Source organism: Triturus cristatus, chromosome 12 (assembly GCF_964204655.1).
Source record: "Triturus cristatus chromosome 12, aTriCri1.1, whole genome shotgun sequence".
Classification (NCBI taxonomy): Eukaryota; Metazoa; Chordata; class Amphibia; order Caudata; family Salamandridae; genus Triturus; species Triturus cristatus.
In genome coordinates, this window is record NC_140595.1 from 295,366,041 (window position 1) to 295,387,636 (window position 21,596).

At 42.5% G+C, this 21,596-nt stretch overlaps 1 protein-coding gene across 1 annotated transcript in view; it reads left to right on the forward strand.

Moving 5' to 3' along the window:
• CFAP20 (cilia and flagella associated protein 20) overlaps positions 1-21,596 on the forward strand; it is a 126,418-nt gene that overhangs the window by 12,583 nt on the left and 92,239 nt on the right. The window contains exon 2 of the mRNA XM_085637064.1: positions 11,238-11,317. Coding sequence (XP_085493190.1) covers positions 11,238-11,317 — 80 coding nt within the window. The remainder of the gene's footprint in view (positions 1-11,237; positions 11,318-21,596) is intronic.

A 21,596-nucleotide genomic window follows, 5' to 3' on the forward strand; every position in this document is an offset into this window, starting at 1 on the left:
TAAATCCCTGTATGGCTTCTGCCTGCTTCTCATTTCAGTTTTGGACACATTGGACCAATCTGGACCACTTCCTCTATTGATTGATCACTTTCACAGTGTGTACAAAACTAAACTCTTATCTGGCTGCTGTGGTGGTAGTCTGTCACCAGCCACGGTCGCAAATGTCCTAAAAGGGAAAAACACATGAATAGAAAGTGTAGAGGAACTCTTGGACTGGAGAACAAAGCAGAAGAGTCAACAGGAGGTGGCAGGAAAGGAAACCAATGTAGAGAAGAAGATGAAGGAAAGAAAAACTTTGGTGTGTGCAGGGGAGAACACTGTTAAGAGAAGAGAACGCAGAGCAAAACACTAACTGGGAGCTGCAAGAAGGAACTAATGAGGAAAGTAGGTAGGAAAGCAGAGGTAGGAGCAACACAACTGAAGAAAATGGGGCGTGAGCAACTAGAGAGACCAGTGCGGATAGCTATGATCTTACAGAGGCGGTAGAGGAATCCATCTGAGAAGAGATGCTAGAGTAGTACGGCAAAAAAGACTGGTGGTTTTCCCCAGGACTTACCAGGGAAAGCAAGGAGTCTCTTACCCGGTCTGAGGAAAGACCATTGAGGAGGCAAGTGTAAAGCACACTATAAAGAAGGGAAAGGAGGGGAGAAGTTGACACAAGGATCTTTTTGAGAATTGTGCCAGCCTTTGAGAGAGAGAGGGCGAAGATATTTACTGAGAGCCCAAAGGTATCTTGTGTGAAGTAAAAAACACAGGCACAATTTGGATTTTGTTATCATTGTTTCTAATTTTTATTTCAATACCTCGGGAAGGAAGCAGCACAAGACTTCGTACAAAGGCTCTCTTTCTTTTTTCTGTTCTATACACATGACCATGGACACTAGACTGGTGACCTTCTGCTTTAGACAGTCTTCTGTTGTGTCTGACCCTTTGACCAATATACCACAATAGGCATCTTTTGCTTTTCAGAAACAATGTGTCTGCATTTAATTCCACCATTACTGCTCGATCTAAGAGTGTAGCCCACACAGGATCAACCTTTAAAATTAGTTTCCTGACAAAAAGTAAGCCATTTAAATTCATTGATGGTTAGTGCAATATATTCATATTTTCATATATCAGAAATCAATCTTGCAGCAACTCTAAGGATGCCATTTGAAGGGTGCCTTTAATGCCAGGCAGGCTTATGAGTAAGGCTATTCCATAATCAATTCATGGTATGACTGATGCTTGTAGTACCCTTTTCATCTGGTATAACACCCTTGATTCATTTGAATAGATTTAGTGTTGTGATATGCACCTTCAGCAATATTTGCTATATGTGTGTCTAATATGAGTTTGTTGTAAAGTGAGATAACCAATAGTTACCCACCATTGCAGCATGGGTACTTAGAAGCTTATTACAGGATGCGGGCACTTAGTCATCTATTACTAGGCTCTGTTGCTTAGTGACCTATTGCTGGCAGGATGGCCTAGCAATTACTTTTCGTAGAGCATTGTTACAGGTCTGTAGTGAATCACACACTTTACGATTATGTCAGAATGCAATCTAGGTAATTAGCTTTATATATACACGAATATACTGTTTTAGCACTATCAGATTGTTATGACAATTTGCATACAGCCATATTTCGTTAAACTCTATATATGTATGTTGTAGGAGGCAGTTAGCATGGGTAATTACTAAGGCATTATACCCTATAAAATTAGGTATCCTGTTTTGTTTAGAGAACATAGTGAGTGACATGCAGAGTAAATCAATCCACCCCAGGTCGGTGGGGAGGAGGCGAGGGTCAAAATCACACTGCAGTGAGTAAGTTGGAGAGGCAGAGCCGGCTGCTTGTCTGATTAAGTAGAGGACAGGATAACTAGAGATCCCAATTGTGCTTGTTGCTGGTGGAGTGAAGTGATGTTTCAGATTGAAAACACAAAGCACAGACAGTGAGAATTAGTGGAAGCCCCTCTGACGTAGTGACCATTTGAACAGAAGAGTTGAAGGTTTGGGTACTGGAAGCAGGAAGAATTATGAAAACACTACAAATTGAAGGCAACACCATTCATATTTTCCCCAACATATCATATTATATGAAATAGAGCAGTGCATGATAAATATTGCTGATTTTCAAGGATTTTGAAGCAGGCACAGTCCAGAATTCTTTATCTTACAAATTCTATGGGGGTAAGAGGTAGGTATTGCTTTTGAAGCCCGAGGGACACAGAATGTAGGGCACTGTTGTAGTAATTGTCGGCCTCCTATTAGGCTTACAAAATCTTTGAATGCATTTAAATGATTATGGATGCATTTGTGCTAAGTGTTATTATTGAGAAACCAGTAAGATCTGCATTATTTAAAAGAAAGAGAAACTCTTTCATTAACTGATTAAGCTTGAGCTGTCTAGGTGGACATCCAGTTTTGAATTTTAGATATGTAGTATTTATATGTGATTTATTTTTACATAAATATGCGTATCACTAACATACAAGTTTTTAAGGGTGGTTGGGAAATGCTCCAGTAGGTTATGTTATGTTATGGCCATTTATAGAGCGCAACTGTTACCAAAAGGTGTCCTGGCGCTTAGAGAAGGCCTAAGGAGGGACCGAGTCAAAGGGGGGAACACGGACGATCAATTAGTGAAGAGCAATGTTTTTAATGTCTTTCTAAATACAAGAAGATTGGTCGTACGTCTTAGAGATAAAGGAAGAGCATTCCTTGCTCTTGCTGCATTGACTATAAAGCTTCTGCCACCCCAATTGGCCTTCTTCACCCTGGGTACTGTTGCCAATTTGGCGTCAGAAGATCGTAAGGTTCTATTGGGGGTGTACCAGTAGAGTCGCTGTTTTAGAAATTCAGGCCCAAATCCATGAAGGGCTTTAAAAACCAGAGTCAAGGCCTTGAATTGAATGCGTTTCCTCACTGGAAACCAATGCAGAGCTTTAATTTGAACAGAGATTGAATCAGTCCTAGGTATACCTGTAAGTAATCTGGCGGCCGCATTCTGCAGAGTCTGTAATTTATTTAGAGATCCTTCATGTATTTTCAAATACAGACTATTGCAATAATCCAATCTTGGCATAATAAGAGCGGCAGCAACTGTTTGTTGTGCTGCTTTTGGGAGTAATGGCATGATTTTTTTACAAGATTTGAGGATGTAGGTGGTAGTAGAGAGAACTTTATTTACCTGGTCCCTGCAACTCAGTTTAACATCTAACCATACTCCCAAATTTTTTACTTTCCCTACTGGCATGGGGAGTTGGCCAAGATCTGCCGGCCAGCAGACTGGTGTCCATAGATTAGGATTGTTGCCAAAAAGAATCACCTCCGTTTTATTGGAGTTGAGCTTTAGGCAATTTTTTGCCATCCAGCCTCCCACGGCAGTCATGCAATTTTGTAACCTTAATGAAGTATTCACAGAACCGCCTGGGAGTAGGTTAACCACTATTTGGGTATCATCAGCATATGAGGTTAATGTAAACCCAAATGATTCAACAAGCGGTGCCAGTGAGGAAACAAACACATTGAAAAGAGTCGGGCTTAATGATGATCCCTAGGGAACACCACAAGGCAGAGAAAATGATTTAGCTTCAAACTCATCCAAGGCTACAGTTTGTACTCTATCCGTCAAAAAAGATTTAAGAAGATTCCAGGCAGAGCCCTTGACTCCTACTTCCTGTAGACGTTCCATTAGTATACCGTGGTGGACGGCATCGAATGCCGCTGAAAGATCCAGCATGATCAGGGCGGCATTCCCTCCTTGGTCCAAAATGTTCCTGATCTCTTCGGTGGATTTTAGCAGCGTGGTTTCAGTGCTGTGACCCCTCTAAATCCAAACTGTGTTGGATCCAAGGCTTGTGAATCTTGTAGAAATTTGTTTAGTTGGGCATTAATATTCCTCTCAATGACCTCCGCCGGGAATGGGATTCTTGATGTTGGTCTAAAAGTATTGGGGTCATTGGCATCCAAATTAGGTTTCTTTAAAAGTGGCAAAATTGACGCATGCTTCCAGTGTCTTGGGAAGTATCCATCTGAATACATAGTATTAAAGATGGAAGTCAGCATTCTTGAGACCGGTTCTACAGCTAGCAGAACTAGTGTACTTGGGCATGGATCACAAGGAGAGCCTGACTTTATCTTCAATAATAGGTTAGTTATGTCAAGTTCTGTTAGGGGGCAAAGTTAAGTAGAGGAGGGCTATTAATCTTAGTTCCTGTGTGAGAAGTTGCTAGACTCTGAGTGTTTTTATAGGTTGAATCGGAGAAGGTAACAAAGATGTTATTTACCTTCTCAAAAAAGCATTTAGCGATCTTGTTGCACAATTCTTGACTAGCCAAAAATGACGGGGAACATGGGTGGGCTAGAGTTTTCACTATTTTAAAAAACTCTTTAGAAGAGTTTTTTGCTGAATTAATTTTATCAGTAAAATAGTTTGTTTTGTTTTTTGCAGCAAATGTTTATAAGCTGATAGGCTAGTTTTATAGACCGTTTTGTCCTTTTCCTTGTAGCCCACCCTCCACTTTCTTTCCAAATGCTTATACGCAAGTTTCTGATCCCTAAGTTCAGAAGAGTACCAGGGAGAGGAAGGTTGTTGTCTGGTGAGACGGAGATATTTCAAAGGTGCCAATTTATTCCCTGCAGCTGCTAGCCAATTTGTATATACAGTAGTAGCCTCATCCAGATTTCTTGGTACAGGTGGCAGAGTTAATGTAAGATGTTGTTGCATTTCCCTTGAATCTATCTTATTCCATGATCTGGTCACTGAGTTTTTTTTTCTCAAAGGTTTTAAGGCCACGCAGTCAGGCAAGATAACCTCACTGATGACCGCCAGGTGGTCTGACCATGCCAGAGGAAGGATATTTAAAATAGATATGTGCAAATTATTTGAAAATATACCATCTAAAGTGTGGCCAGCTATATGAGTTGCTCCACTCACCAATTGCTCAAAATGTGCACCTCTCATCACCTCTATCAGCCGGGTTGTATCTGAATCAGAAAAAGATTCCAGATAATAGTTGAAATCTCCCATAATGTTATAGGAGTCCAAGCTGATCCCTCTTTCAAGTATGTTGCCAATTTGAGTTAAAAAACGTCCTCTTGGACCTGGGGGCCTGTAAACCAGGGAGCCTCTAAGCCTCTAAAAGAGCAATGATGTGAAAGGTTGAGACAAAACTCTAAGGCTTCACATTCCTCTATAGTTATAGGACTAAATGATGCAGTGATTGAATTATGATATATAATTGCCAATCCCCCCCTTTTTCCTGTGATCTATTCAGTGTATAACAAAGGTAATTGGGAGGTATGGCTTTAACCAGGTCTGGCCCGGATGCGTCATCCGTCCAGGACTCCGTAATAAATGCAGCGAGAATCCCTTCATTTTCGATAAGGGAGGCGCATTCCAAACTATGTTTGACCAATGACCTAGCATTTAAGAGGGCAAATTTCCTAGCTGATTGAGAACCGTCGGCCATTCCCATTGAGTTCTGTGATCGTAGGGTCATTATTGGTTTCAGCAAGAACTCTGGCAACATAGTGTTACATCCTAGGCAGAGCCCTTTGTCCTGGGGGTGTATGGAATCCATATGTAGATTATAGCATCTCTGATCTACAGTACTATGATTAAGAAGTTTTAATGTTTCACTAGAATAATGAGTAGTAACCCTACCTGGGGAGATCTGATCAGGGGGGCTGGCGCTGCGCGCGGATGGGCGCAGACGGGCTTGCCTTTGGCGTGCCTTGGGCGCGCCCGCTGCACGCGCGCGCCAGCGTTCCCTTAAGTAAGGTCCGGGACATGAAGCCTAGCCCGCTGACCTTATACTTGCAAGATGTCTACCCCCAACCCGGAACAGGTACAGATTAAAGAGGATGTGTGCAGGTAAATAAAGGAGTCTCATGCCACATGAAGTTGTTACACTTCACCACTTGGAAATGTTTGTTTAACCATTTTAGCACTTTCTTCCTGTAGAAAAGTGCCCTTTCAGTATGGCAACATACCTCGTTCTGCCCCAGTGCTTATGGTTATGACTGAAAGTGCACTGGAGCCTGCTGCCCATGCCCCAGTGCCAGTGATCTCTCCCTAAAACATATGCATGTGAATTTGTAACCCCAATTGCAAGGACTTTAGTCCCTGGTAAATGGTACCAGTAGTACCAGGGGCATGGGAGTTAAAGGGGTCACCAGTGCCTGAAGCACTGTTTGTGCAACCCTGAGTGACCCAAGTAAACAGATGACAGCAGGCCTGCCATTGCAGACTGCAGGAGTAGTGCAAATTGCTTGAAATCGACTTTGCCCTCACAATGTGTGGCAAGGTCAAATCACTATTTTCATATATGCAAGTCACCCCTAAGGAAGGCCTCCTGGCCTGTGAGGCAGGGTGCATTATATTAAAGGCGTGGATATATAAGTGCAAGCCTATATGTCCCTATTGTATCCTCTTTCCATGAAGGGCTACTATAAGCGGTCCATGGGATAACATGGACTGGCACCCGGACACCCCCGATGTTGCCAGCCCCATTATGGTACTGCTGTAATATGTCCGTTTGGTGTCAAACAACTTGTCTCATGAGATGTTGTTTGTGTCAGAGCCTATGTGGGAGGCACCCAGGTGGCTACCTTGGAGGTTGCCCACCAAGCTGCCCCAGCCTTCCTGTGCCCTGCCTGTCAGCCCACAGCTGCTGCCGCCAAACACAGGAACCTGACACCCTGCCAAGAGGTCTGATAGGAAGGAGGTGGCATCTCCCTCCCTGACAGGGTGGCTAGTAAAGTGGCACATCAAGGCGGTGAGCTTCAAAACTTGTACCGCCTCTGGGATACAACCAGGCTGCCTCCCAAATGAGGAAACAATCAACCCCCTGCCCCCAAGCACATTTGCATGCTGTCAGGTGGAAAAATATTGTAGTCAGGAGGTCTACACCCACAGAAGACTAGCCACCCCCCTAGGGTGTACTACTTGGTCTGTACAGCTAAGAAAGGTTTCTGTCATTTTTTAAAGTGGCAAAATAGAGGGTTCTGTGTAGAAAAGGTAGTACACACCCCAGGATTTGGTCACCTCAGGGGCGAATTAGCCACTGGAGCTAGTAGCCCATTGGCCACTTGCACCCACACCCATAATGCCCATAAATCTTGATTTTAAGTTGGCACCCTGGCAGCAGAACCTCAGTTCGGATTCAAATTGCAACACAGTACACAGAAGAGACCGGAGTCTGCAAAAACAGAACCTGCACAAAGCCAATGTGTGATACTCTGCACCTGTGGCATCCATCCTGATCCTGCATGACTGCGACTCGTCCCAGACCAAAGACTGGCTCCCTCAGACAGAGGATCCTTTTGAGAGCCAAAGGCAACTGCAGACTGCCTTGGACTAGTCGCACTAGTCTCCTGCAGTCCGCAGGTAAAAAGAACGCTCCCAAACCAAAGGATCTCTGGCCATCAGGCCCTCCGAGGGATCACAAGTATAAGAATATGTGTACCTCTTGGCTATAGATCAGAAATTACTATCCTTTCAATCATTCAGCAAGCTCATATATCCACTCCATTTTCCACTCAATACTGAATCTATAAGAAGCACTTGTCATAAAACAAAATTGGTAAAATATATCTGTATTTTAATAATCAATGTAAATTCATCAAAAGAATCACTTATATAACACAATAAATCATACATAAAAACTCATACACAATTAAAACGATAAAATCGCAAAACGTTTTTTTGCAGTTTAAAAAAATAAAAAGATTTTTTGCATGCTATAAGAAGGAGAACAATAATAGACAAGCAATGTGTCATAAATATGTCAATTTGGATTAACCAAAGGCAGTGTCAGACATAAGTCACTGATCCCTGTCTCTCCCTAACTGCACCAAATTTAACACATTAAAGAAACAGGCGTCAACGCGTTTCGGTGGTGAAAACTCCACATAGGACCACCTTCCTCTGGACCAAAAATATTTTCTCCTTGTGTGTATATGTGTTCAACTACGATGCCGAATTCACCGGTACAACCGTACTTCGGCAAGAATGTCTCCTACATGGGAGTGCTTCTAGAGTCCTTGACGGATGGTTCAGAACTTGCATAGATTACTTAATACTTGTCAAAGGACGCATAGAAAAAGTAGACTTCAATCCGAATTCATATTAGTGGCCGGAACAAATCTCTGTCGCTCTTTTATCTGGAACTGCATTCATTCCATGTGGGTATAAATCCATATATCGCGTTTTCTTATTATTATATAGGGGCGAGCATATATTTTGTCGTCTCCGTTTATGCGTCGCTTGTCGGGGTCGCGTGTTTGTTCCTCCGTTTATCGTTTATTTCTCCCAGGGATCACCCAAAAGTAGATGGTCCAGTGTATTGTGGGAATCGCTGTCCTGACCTCCAGCAACTTTCAGGTGGCGTACGTTTTCCCCCAGACCTCCAGACATCTAAATAAATTCTTGCTGACTTTACCGCTGCCAAGGCTTGGTGGTGGCCAGTCCGGCTACTACTACATTTACTCGACACTACAACCCAAGGGAACTCCGCAGCACCTTCAGCACAACACAGCAGTGGCCCCGTTGTCAACGTTTTGCATCCGCTTCCTCACCAGCGGTAAAACTAGCTACCCCACGGCTCCTGCTTCAGCACCAAGGACAGCCAGGACAACTCTGCACCTGGGCTTCACGGCTAGATAAAATGTAACTCACTGTCCTGGCTTGGTCCTGGGACCGACATCATCTTAACCCCCAGAGGGTCCCACGCAATTCAACCTGCAAGTGACTGATTGTCACTAGTGCTTTTCCCCGTTGACCACAATGCAAAAATTCTGCAGTACTGAATTGCACTGATTTCTTTTTCATTCTAAAATCAATAACTCAGGTTATGCTTATCTGATTGTCTTCATTTTGGTGTCTACATTTATATAGAAATCAGCTTTATTTTTATAGATTAATGTTGGATTTCTTTCGAGTCGTGTCAATTACTTATCGTCCATATTGGAACTCTGAAATGCTTAACACATGTTCCTCTAGTAAAGCCTGACCGCTCTTTGCCACACTACCAGGACTGAGCTAAGGATTTGCTAGTGTGAATCCAAGGCCCATCTTTGGGGTTGTCTCAACCCAAAATCTATTCCAGAGGAAGGCTGGCCAAACCAATGAAAGTTTGCAGGAGAGAGGGATAAAGTTCAGCAATTTTTGTTTTATTCCAAAATTCAATGTGTCAAGAGCACAAAAATAAAGTCAAAGTCTATGGTCTTTCAGGGGTCCGAACTCCTGGTTGGAAAAGGTTCCGTCTTCACCAGGTCTTCCCCTGGACTTGGGGTTGGATATTCGGTACGTCACCTCCCCAGCGTTGATGGAAATGGCGTGGGTGGACGGGGATAAAACAACAAAAGAAATAGACAGGAGTGAGTCGCAGGGAAAAACTGGCATTTCTCTCTCAGGGAAGGGGAGTGAGGGGAAAAGTCACCTTCGTCCGGCAACGAGTGAGCCCCGACGTGACCTCCCTCCTCCCTCTATACAACGCCCTCCCGTGTCCCGTAAGCCCCTGTAGCGTTGCCCGTACCTTAGTAAGCCACCCTCCTCCAGGGGGGTGGCTGGGCGAAACATAGTCCCGTTGACCTCCCGACTTGTCGTCTCTGCACGCCACAGCAGTACTTGCTTCGGTCTCTTCTTCAGCTCCGCTTCTTCTCGCTGCTATTCCGCATCCGCTGCTTCTCTCTGTCCACGCCACGACCTCTCCTGCTCCGGGGGAAACCCGCTTCAGTCTCCTGAAAGAATGACGGCCCTCTTGTTTGCGCCCGCTGCTCCTCCGATAGGCCGCTTGGATATGACTTTGTGGGCCACGCCCCCGGGGATTCGGCCTGAGAGATTCCCTTAAAGGGCTCTTGTCCTTTCTGCACAAAGGGTGAAACAACTGGGTCAGAATCGAAGGGCAACAAAGTCCGCAGTCCGTTATCGGACTCGTGACAGGGGTATTGTGATAGTATTACATGAAGAGGCCTAACCCCCACACCAAATAATATTCCACTTTCCTACAGTGGTGAAATAGGCAACAGAGGAGGGTAGGAAAGAAAAAAGGTCAAGCATAGAATGAGCCTTCCTAAGCAAAGGACTCACTGTTCTTGATGGTAATGTGCAAGCATGTCCATGTGATAAGTTGTTTCATGATCATCAGTGGGGGCTGCAGCTTGGAAAAAACTGCAAAACGGGCTACCTTTGCCACACTACCAGGACTGCGCTAAGGATTTATTGTTGTGAATCCATGGACCATCTTTGGGGATTTGGGAGAATATTACACAGTGAAGCCTAACCAGCATCATTACATAATACGCCTTCCTACATTGCCCAATTCAAAAACGAGAGACTAAGGTGCTTAGAAATAAGACATGGTCAACTGTATTAAAGTATATTAGAAGACCTTCTGTACCTTTATACAGCAGTTGATATGTCTCATTAGTAACATTGAACAGATACATTTCAATCCTGTGCCTTGACCTGCAATGAAAAAATGAAAAAATAAGGAGGTTTCTTTTTTTATGAAGAATAGGTCTTTGCCACTCATATCTGTCACATAGAAATGTGATGACTTGGGTCTGTATCAGTGCCTGTATCCCTTTTAAATGAGGGAGGGAATCCAGGATTTGGAGCTCATAGTTTCTAGCTGCCCGCCTCTGAAAAATATGTGGATAAATACTGTATAATAATAATGTAACAAATTAATTGAAACACTCAACAAGAGCTGCACAACGTATATACCTCCACCCCCAACATACTCAAACACATAGGATGCCTTTAAGCTCATACCGGCTCATATGTCAAAAGAACCTCACTAAAACCGTGAAAAAAGTTAAGGCCACCTATTACTGCTCTGATAGCCATCCCTGCAAAAATGATTAAAGACATCTTCCAAATCTTTCAAGATTGGTTACAACCTGATTAATCTAGGCAAATAGATGTAAAGGTAAGAGTAGCAAATATGAATTTACTGTGTATTGTGGATATCACACCTCATAAGGCTGTATGTCAGAATATTCTTAGCAAAAATATCATCTCACAGAAATATTGTGTGCTAAATATTGCTTACAAAAATATTGTACCATTGGGTGTAGATTTTATTTACTGTTATTAACTCCAGCACTATTTTTGTAAGCTATATTTTGGGCACTGTATTCCTGTCGGGCAATAGTTTAGTTTCAGTATTCTTATAACATAACTGTCATTCACGTGCCATATCTCCATCCCTGAAACTCTCTTTTCTCAACTTCACAGGTGCGGAACGGTCATATAAAACGAATCACTGACAACAACATTCAGTCACTTGTGCTTGAGATTGAAGGGACCAATGTGAGGTAATTGTAGGTTTTAAACCAGTGTGCAGTGATGTACCTTGATGAATGAGGGAAAACATAAAATGCAGTATTGAATTAAAGTGTGGGCTCAATTGAACAGCATTAAGTAATGTAATGCACCAGGTTGTTTTATCTTCCAATAGAAAGTCCTTTGCAAAGGAAATATTTTAGTGTGTTTGCAGAGAGGATTGTATGGTGTACTGATATGCGGTCTCATGACAGATATTGAGGTCACGAAGCTCGTCTAGTGAGTGATTATTTTACATGGTGTAGAGGGACAGAAAGATGGTCAGTAAATTCATCTGGTTTCAGAGTTTACATTCCTTGTGAATATAGCAAAATAACAATAGCAAGAACCTTAATAGGTATAGTGTTGGTAAAGTGAGCTAATAGAATCTGGAAACATTATGGTATTCCAATGGAAACCATTGTCTCTCTATACCATTAATCATGTCTGAAGTAGGTAACCATCTGGCTAGAACCCTAGAACACTTTTTATTGGTCTTGCTGTGTCAGGGATTGATGCCTTTGCCTGAGGGTGTCACTAACTGGATGGGACACGGCCACCTTCAGTTAAAAATGAACCCAGGCGCCCAGGAACCTCTGTTGCACTTTCCATACCACAGTATCCATAACTCTAGTGCTGCTGAATTCAAGGTTCCACAGTTGTAAGCTGTTCAAATATTAGAATTGTGTGCAGTTTGGTGCTTTACCCTAAAATAATAAAAAGTGTTTGTGGCGGAAGTACTTTGACATATATGCAATGGTTGGAACACCCATGATCATATTTAGTATTCGAAGGTCTGCGTCAAAATGACCTCTAAGGCCAAGTACGCCACGGTGGGAAAAAAGATAATGGCCCACATGCATCGAAGGAAAAACCGGTCGCAAACGGGCAGATAAATCTGCCCCTTACGACCAGTATTTTTGCATTTGGGATGCATCATCCCAAATGCAAAAATCGCAATTTAAGTAATCACAAAATTGCGATTACTTTAATAGCGATTGCATTTAAGGAATCGCAATTTGTGATTCCTTAAATGCAATGCAATAAAGTAAAAAACAATGGTGATTTAGACAACCGGAAAACCACAACAGACATGATACGATAGCACAAGTGAACACCATCTTGTACACTCACTGACACTTCAAGCTGTTGTTCTGGCAAGAGGGTGGACACCCCCGGTTTAGGAGCTCAAACCTCAAGCTGCTTATCTCGCTGTTAATTTAGTAATAATTATTTAACCATAACCACTGTATAGTACTGTACTAGGTGGCTCATTGTTAACCCTCACAGCCACATCTTGGCTATTGGTCAGACCTATTTGCATTCATCTTACACATTGCCACTAGTGTTACTCTGTGTACAATACAAATAACTAAATTGTACAAGTTTACATCGAACATTGCAATAATTTGTTTTGATATGCTTGCACACCTGTGTGGAAGTCATCATACCCTTTAATCATGTTTTAGAATTCGGAGATCTGTCTAGCCTTGATGAGCGCTCAATGTTGCTTGGTGATCAACTTGCCTAGTTTCACTGTGCCAAATTGTGCATTAGGAAGGCATATGTAGGCAGCTTGTAGGTTTGTGCCCTTTTTGTATAATCACCACAACACTTTTTGCCCCAATGCTGATGGTTATGACTCTGAAAGTGCACTAGGGCCTGCTAAACAGGCCCTAGTGCCAGTGCCCTCTCCCTAAATCTGATACATGTGAATTGGTAGCCCCAATTGGCAAGGATCTTAACTACCTTGTAAGTCCCTGGTAAGTGGTACCAGTGGTACAGAGGGCATGAGAGTAAAAGGGGCACCAGGGCCTGAAGCACTGATTGTGCCACCCCGAGTGACTCAAATAAACAGATGACAGCAGTCCTACCATGGCAGACTACAGGAGCAGTGCAAACTGCTCCAGCTCGACTTGCCCTCACCATTTGTGGCAAGGTCAAAGCACTATTTTTAATATATGCCAATCACACCCAAAGTAGGCCTCCTGAGCCCAAAAGGCAGGGTGCATTATATTAAAGGTGAGGACATGTAAGTGCAAGCTTATAGGTCCCTTTAGTAGCCTCTTTCCATTAAGGGCGACTATAAGTGTTCCGGGGGCCATAGGATAACATGGGCTGGCACCTGGGCACCCCGAGGTTGCCAGCTCCATTATGGTCCCACTGAAAATAGTCATGTTTGGTATAAAAAACGTTTTTCTTCTCAAACCTGACATGATTCCCATGTCGGATGTAATGTGGCATGCATCCAGGTGGCTACCTTAGAGGTTGCCCACCTGGTTGCCCCAGCCTTTCATGTGCCCTGGCTGATAGCCTGCAGCTGCTGCTGCCAAGACAGGAATCTTACCCCTGCCTGATGGTGTGAACACTCCCAGGAGTAAAAAAAAATGCCTGACTGGGAAGGTGGTATCACCTCCCTCCCTGATTCTATGGCTAGTGAAGTGGCACATCAAGGTGGTGAGCTTCAAAGCTTATACTACCTCTGATATGCATCCAGGTGACCTCCCTAAAAAAAGGAAATATCCTTCCCCCTTCCCCCAGGCACATTTGCTCCTGGGCAGGTAGGAAAATTAGGTAGTCAAGAGGTGTACACCCACAGAAGGCTAGCCACAACCCTAGGGTGGGCTACCGGGTCGGTACGGCCAAGGAAGTTTTCTCCCATTTTTAAAAGTGGCAGAATAGAGGGTTCTGGGTAGCCAAGGTGGCACACGCCTTCAGCTGTGGTCACCTCAGGAGTGGATTTGTTCCTGGGGCTAGTAGCCCATTGGCTGCTTTCACCCACACCCCTAACACCCTTAAATCTAGAATTTAAGGGGCACCACTGGCACCAGAAACTCCGATACGATTTGACTTGCAACCAAGGACAAAGAAAAGATCAGAGTCGACGACTTCAGGACCTGCAGAAAGCAAGCGTGGTACCCTGCACCTCTGGCATCCACCATGCAGCTGCACGACTCCGGTTCGCCCAGACTTTAAAAGCCAAAGGCAACTACAGTACTCCCTTGGATTAGTGGCACTAGTCCCCTGCAGTCCACTGGTAAAGCATGCTCCCGGAACCAAAGAATCACTGCCCATCGGGCCTGCTGAGGAATTGGCCAAAAGTAAATGGTCCAGCAACATGGCCGAGTAGCCTCATCGGTTGCAAGCTCCAACTGCCCAAACCGAATCCTGCAGTGAATCCTGCCCTTTGGATACCATCCGACCCTAATTAGTGGCGTCCTATACCCCCTGAAACATACCGGCTGTGGTGGGGTTGATAAGAGGTGCCTCCAGCCTTGATAAAGCCTTCATAGAGAAACAAGGTGCGTACAGAGCACGACTGCTCAAGATGGCAGCACCCTAGAGAGAAGATTGCCGGCAACCAGAGAGAGTGCAGAGAAGGCGAGCGGAGAAGAAGCACAGGAGTCGGACCCTTATCCCCTGGAACCTGACGCAGTATCGGGAGAGGTGGTCCGGATACGCGAACTGACTGCCATCGGCCCGCTAAAGTGTGATCGCCGCGAGGGATGCAGCAGAAGAGCTTCTGAGAGGCCTACCTGACTGTCGACCGTGAGAGAGCCGGTGAGAGGGACTCATCTGTGGCATCCAGAGAGGAGGGTGAGGCGCTGTGGGGTCTGCTGCAGCCGTTGGGAGCTACGTCCATTGCTGCTGCCTCGGCAGGCACCGACCTCTGCCGCAGATGAAGTGACCCCAGGGGACCACCCCAAATAGAACTGTGCAGCCCCTGAAGCGACGTGCAGGTGAGAGGCTTTGCGCGGTTGCGGGGAGGCCAACCGCCTTGTTCATAAAATATTGATTTTGGGGGAGGGAAGGGAGACAGACTTCTCAGGCTTTACCTGCACCCCAGTTGTCATGTTGCCCATTTGGGGGAGGTGTGTAAGAAGTGGGAGAGTGTGGGGAGGGGGGGACATGTTGGGAGACAAGGGAAACCAGGAAAAAAGTTAGGGACATCTGTTATTCGAAAACCACCATTTGGATACCGAGATTTCGGACAGTGAAGTGAGTTGTTGGAGTCAAGGCTGGACAGACTTGAGCCATCATGAGAAACGAATACATGTACAACGGGTGAGGGGGCGTACTCAGTGATGACCTGGATGTCAATGGGCTAGGAAACAAAATCAAAAGGGGGCTGGTAACCTGATACAATAAAAGGCTCAAACCCAACATTGTCGTTCTACAAGAGACACACACTGATGGGCACACACTGTACATTTCCGGGGAGGGGAGTGTATACCACACTTGCACACGCTGGAATTTCCACTTGATCGAGGGGAGTCACCATATTAATTAAAAAGATACCCAACTTCCACACTAACAAAACCTGGACAGACTCACACGGCGTGTTTGTTGTGGTGCAGGGGACAAGGGGCCGGAGAGAGCTCAAGTTGATTAGTATGTATGCACTCCCATGATTCCAACATCTGACACTAGATAAGGTAGCCAGGATACTTATGGAGTCTGGTTCCTCTACATGTATTGTTGGCGGTGATTTCAAAGATGTGACAGACCCACATATGGTTCACACGCATGTTAATTTCAGAATACACCTGGACTGCCCAACCTTTGGCTACATACTTGAGTGCCCTTGCGGCCTCCGGTATGTAGGCAGTACCAAATTACCACTGAAACTAAGAATTTTGCAGCATTTACGTGCCATTGCCAACTGTGACCATAACTATCCAGTAGCACGCCATTATTCTGAATTCCACAACAGTGACAACAGCAGTTTGCGATTCTTTGGAGTAGAGAGAATTCCCAAACATATTCGAGGAGGGGACCGAGAGAAAAACTTAAGAGTACTTGAGTCCAGATTTATCATAGATCTGGATTGCAAAATACCTAAAGGACTCAATAGTGGGGAGGAACTTGCAACTCACATAGGCTTGTAGTCGATAACATCTTGGTATCAAAATTAGTACAATTACTAAATGGTCTCTAGAGTATTATGAACACTCCCGATTTACAGTTGGGATTTTATGTTATTTTCAAATTTATTTTTCACAATTGTTTTTACACCCACTTTTATTCAGATAGGGATATAGGTGCACTGAGGATGACACCACATTTCCCAATTGGGATATCATATAGGCGCTTACCACAATTGTGGATGCTCTCATTGGAACTCCTTTTGGGCTTCCTACTTCTCATCCCAGTTACTCCTCTTTACCCTTCCTCTGTCACGTGTTTTCATCATACATATCACTAACCCACCACTCCTTCCTATCCAGCATTTAGCAATGGATGCTTCCGTAATGTGCCAATCATCCTCTTACATCATTATAGGGAGGCTCTATTATTGATTTATTAGAGTAACATTAACGACATTAGTATCTACTGTCATTACCATCTGCCCGTTATCAAATATAAGCATAATAACTCTGATCTTAGGATCCTGTGTGATTAGTGAATGTCACTTTAGAGATAAAATATGGCTATTTTAGCATGCATTGAATTAATAATTTACATTTCATTGTCCAGGGTGATAGTTCACAATGTTGAAATAATGGGCAGCTATTATCAATGTGTAGATATTAACTCCAACTTGATTGAGTCGTAACAATTCCCTTAATATCAGGTTCACTTAACATGAGGACTGAATAATCATCCAAATAGCATGCCCCCTATAATAGGATTTCGTGTCCTACTTAATTGCTTTTACCGTATCATTTGATTTAATATAACCATGAATGTATCTGTATTCGTTGCGCAGAGTTTGTACCTTCTAGTGCAATTTTGAGCCTTTTTGGATTACTCGCATGGCTATTTCAGCCTACATTTAACTAATTATTTGTATTCTAAATGGTACTATTGCGCAGAGGTATTCATGAATTACGATGTATACAATCAGTGGTCGTCACTTGCGTTTGCATCAAATCCAACTTTATTGTTTTGAACAACATTACGATTAGCGAACACAATTACTTATTTACGTAGCATGCTTCTTCAAGTAAAATGTAATTTTATGTTTATGCAACTGCATTCACTTTTTCGCTCATAATATTACAGAATGAATGTATTAGAATTATTTTACACAGCATTTACGATGCAGCGCAATCCTTTAGTATTTTTTCCATGTTAATGAACTATACACTTGTATTTCTATGGCTGATTGGCATGTCGGAAGTGACTTGACAAAGGCAAACGCCGAAACGCGTCGTCCTTCTAAAGCTAGTGCACAATAAAATTTTGTGCGGTTTCCTGGTGTGCTGTTTTCTTATTCCTGGAATTGATACGGGATACAAAATTCTGATCATATATATATATATATATATATATATATATATATTCACTGAAAAAAACAAAGGTTTCAGGGGCGTTATAGTTAGGAATTGGCATTTAAAAAACCTTAGAAATTCACTGAAAAAACCATAGGTTTCAGGGGTGTTATAGTTAGCTGGACATTTCTCTCGTACAAAACCTTAGAAATTCCCCTGTTATAGTTAGTTCAGCTAACTATAACTCGCGCCCCCGCAATGCACTGCTGATGACGTCACATATTACATCACTCATGACATGGTCAGTGACATCAATGATGACATCTCAAATGACATCACTGATGACATCACTGATGACGTCATCCAGTGACTATGTGTTTCTGTAAAGTTTAAATATGTTTTATATATTTATAGTGAAAGGCCTGTGGAAGAATGAGTGGGTGTACAAGTGTGTGAATGGATGATTTTCTAGGTGCGTAACTGACTCTATAAGTGAGTCATTAAATGTATCTTACTGCAGACTAGTGACTAAACTGTGTGAATGTCTGTATGTGTCTGTGTGTAGGTGTATAAGTGGCTGCATGGTATTGTGAATAGCTATATGAGTGTCTATATGGGTTATTGATTGGTTGTCTGAGTGTCTGTATGGGTGCCTGAGTGTTTGTGTGGGTAGGGTGGGGAACAACCTTTACAACGCAACTTTTACAACGCACTACCTTTACAACGCATTTTTTACAACGCATAATCCATTACAACGCATGACATTACAACGCATGACACTACAACGCATTTTTAAAAACTACCTTTACAACGCATTCCATTACAACGCATACTACCATTACAACGCATACCATTACAACGCATAATATTACACTACACTATCCAACACTTACCCTACTGTTGCACCCCCTGGAGTTAGAATAGTAATTTTTACCCCTATACTATCCAACACGATGTATACAATCAGTGGTCGTCACTTGCGTTTGCATCAAATCCAACTTTATTGTTTTGAACAACATTACGATTAGCGAACACAATTACTTATTTACGTAGCATGCTTCTTCAAGTAAAATGTAATTTTATGTTTATGCAACTGCATTCACTTTTTCGCTCATAATATTACAGAATGAATGTATTAGAATTATTTTACACAGCATTTACGATGCAGCGCAATCCTTTAGTATTTTTTCCATGTTAATGAACTATACACTTGTATTTCTATGGCTGATTGGCATGTCGGAAGTGACTTGACAAAGGCAAACGCCGAAACGCGTCGTCCTTCTAAAGCTAGTGCACAATAAAATTTTGTGCGGTTTCCTGGTGTGCTGTTTTCTTATTCCTGGAATTGATACGGGATACAAAATTCTGATCATATATATATATATATATATATATATATATATATATATATATATATTCACTGAAAAAAACAAAGGTTTCAGGGGCGTTATAGTTAGGAATTGGCATTTAAAAAACCTTAGAAATTCACTGAAAAAACCATAGGTTTCAGGGGTGTTATAGTTAGCTGGACATTTCTCTCGTACAAAACCTTAGAAATTCCCCTGTTATAGTTAGTTCAGCTAACTATAACTCGCGCCCCCGCAATGCACTGCTGATGACGTCACATATTACATCACTCATGACATGGTCAGTGACATCACTGATGACATCTCAAATGACATCACTGATGACATCACTGATGACGTCATCCAGTGACTATGTGTTTCTGTAAAGTTTAAATATGTTTTATATATTTATAGTGAAAGGCCTGTGGAAGAATGAGTGGGTGTACAAGTGTGTGAATGGATGATTTTCTAGGTGCGTAACTGACTCTATAAGTGAGTCATTAAATGTATCTTACTGCAGACTAGTGACTAAACTGTGTGAATGTCTGTATGTGTCTGTGTGTAGGTGTATAAGTGGCTGCATGGTATTGTGAATAGCTATATGAGTGTCTATATGGGTTATTGATTGGTTGTCTGAGTGTCTGTATGGGTGCCTGAGTGTTTGTGTGGGTAGGGTGGGGAACAACCTTTACAACGCAACTTTTACAACGCACTACCTTTACAACGCATTTTTTACAACGCATAATCCATTACAACGCATGACATTACAACGCATGACACTACAACGCATTTTTAAAAACTACCTTTACAACGCATTCCATTACAACGCATACTACCATTACAACGCATACCATTACAACGCATAATATTACACTACACTATCCAACACTTACCCTACTGTTGCACCCCCTGGAGTTAGAATAGTAATTTTTACCCCTATTCTATCCAACACTTACCCTACTGTTGCACCCCCTGGAGTTAGAATAGTAATTTTTACCCCTATACTATCCAACACTTACCCTACTGTTGCACCCCCTGGAGTTAGAATAGTAATTTTTACCCCTATACTATCCAACACTTACCCTACTGTTGCACCCCCTGGAGTTAGAATAGTAATTTTTACCCCTATACTATCCAACACTTACCCCACTGTTGCACCCCCTGGAGTTAGAATAGTAATTTTTACCCCTATACTATCCAACACTTACCCTACTGTTGCACCCCCTGGAGTTAGAATAGCAATTTTTACCCCTATACTATCCAACACTTACCCTACTGTTGCACCCCCTGGAGTTAGAATAGTAATTTTTACCCCTATACTATCCAACACTTACCCTACTGTTGCACCCCCTGGAGTTAGAAAAGTAACTTTTACCCCTATACTATCTAATACTTACCTTAAATGCAATTTAATATTATGCGTTGTAATGGTATGCGTTGTAAAGGTATTATGCGTTGTAATGGAAATGCGTTGTAAAGGTAGTTTTTAAAAATGCGTTGTAGTGTCATGCGTTGTAATGTCATGCGTTGTAATGGATTATGCGTTGTAAAAAATGCGTTGTAAGTGCATGCGTTGTAAAAGTGTGCGTTGTAACGTCATACATCCGGGTAGGGTGTGTGTGACTCTATGCATAGATGTGTGAGTGGGTGATTCTATGGGTGCATGGTTTTAAGAGTGCATCTGTGATGAACTGTATGGTTGGGTGAGTGTATGTATGGGTGTGTTAGGGATTGAATGTATATCTCAGTGGTACATGTGTGACTACATATGTGAAAGGCAGTATATATGCGTGTAAGAGTATATAAGTGGGTATATGTGAGAGTGTGTGATTGTGAGAGTGGCTGTATGGATGAGTATGTGCTTGTATCAATGATTGTATAAGAGCGTAAGAATGTGGTACTATTTTTATGAGTAAGTGAACTTGAGTGTGTTTAACTGTATAGGTGAGTAAATTGGACTGTGTTTAATTACTTGCACGACTGACTAGGTGTGTCAGTACCTCAATGGATGATTGGCAGTCTGTGAGTGTCTATATATGTGTATAAATGCATATGATAGTCTTGTACGGAGTGACTGTAAGTATGAGTGACTGTACAGGTGAGTGAGTGGAGGTGTATGTAGACCTAAGAGTTAATGAGTGGGTATGTAGTTATTGGCATTGGAGTACCTATGGTTTTGAGAATGGACGTCTGAAATGTTGAGCTGGTGTATCAAAGGTTAAATTAGGGTGTGAGAAGATGCAGTAATTTATCACATGGATGATGTCATCAGTGACGTCATTTGAGATGTCATCAGTGATGTCACTGACCATGTCATGAGTGATGTAATATGTGACGTCATCAGCAGTGCATTGCAGGGGCGCGAGTTATAGTTAGCTGAACTAACTATAACAGGGGAATTTCTAGGGTTTTGTACGAGAGAAATGTCCAGCTAACTATAACATCCCTGAAACCTATGGTTTTTTCAGTGAATTTCTAAGGTTTTTTAAATGCCAATTCCTAACTATAAAGCCCCTGAAACCTTTGGTTTTTTCAGTGAATTTCAAAGGTTTTTTAAATACCTATTCCTAACTATAACGTGCATGAAACCTATGTTTTTTTCAGTGAATTTCAAAGGTTTTTTAAATGCTAATTCCTATCTTTAACTTATCTCTGAAGATATCATGTTTAATGATTTTGATTGCATTTCTATATTTTTCAAATTCAGTGTC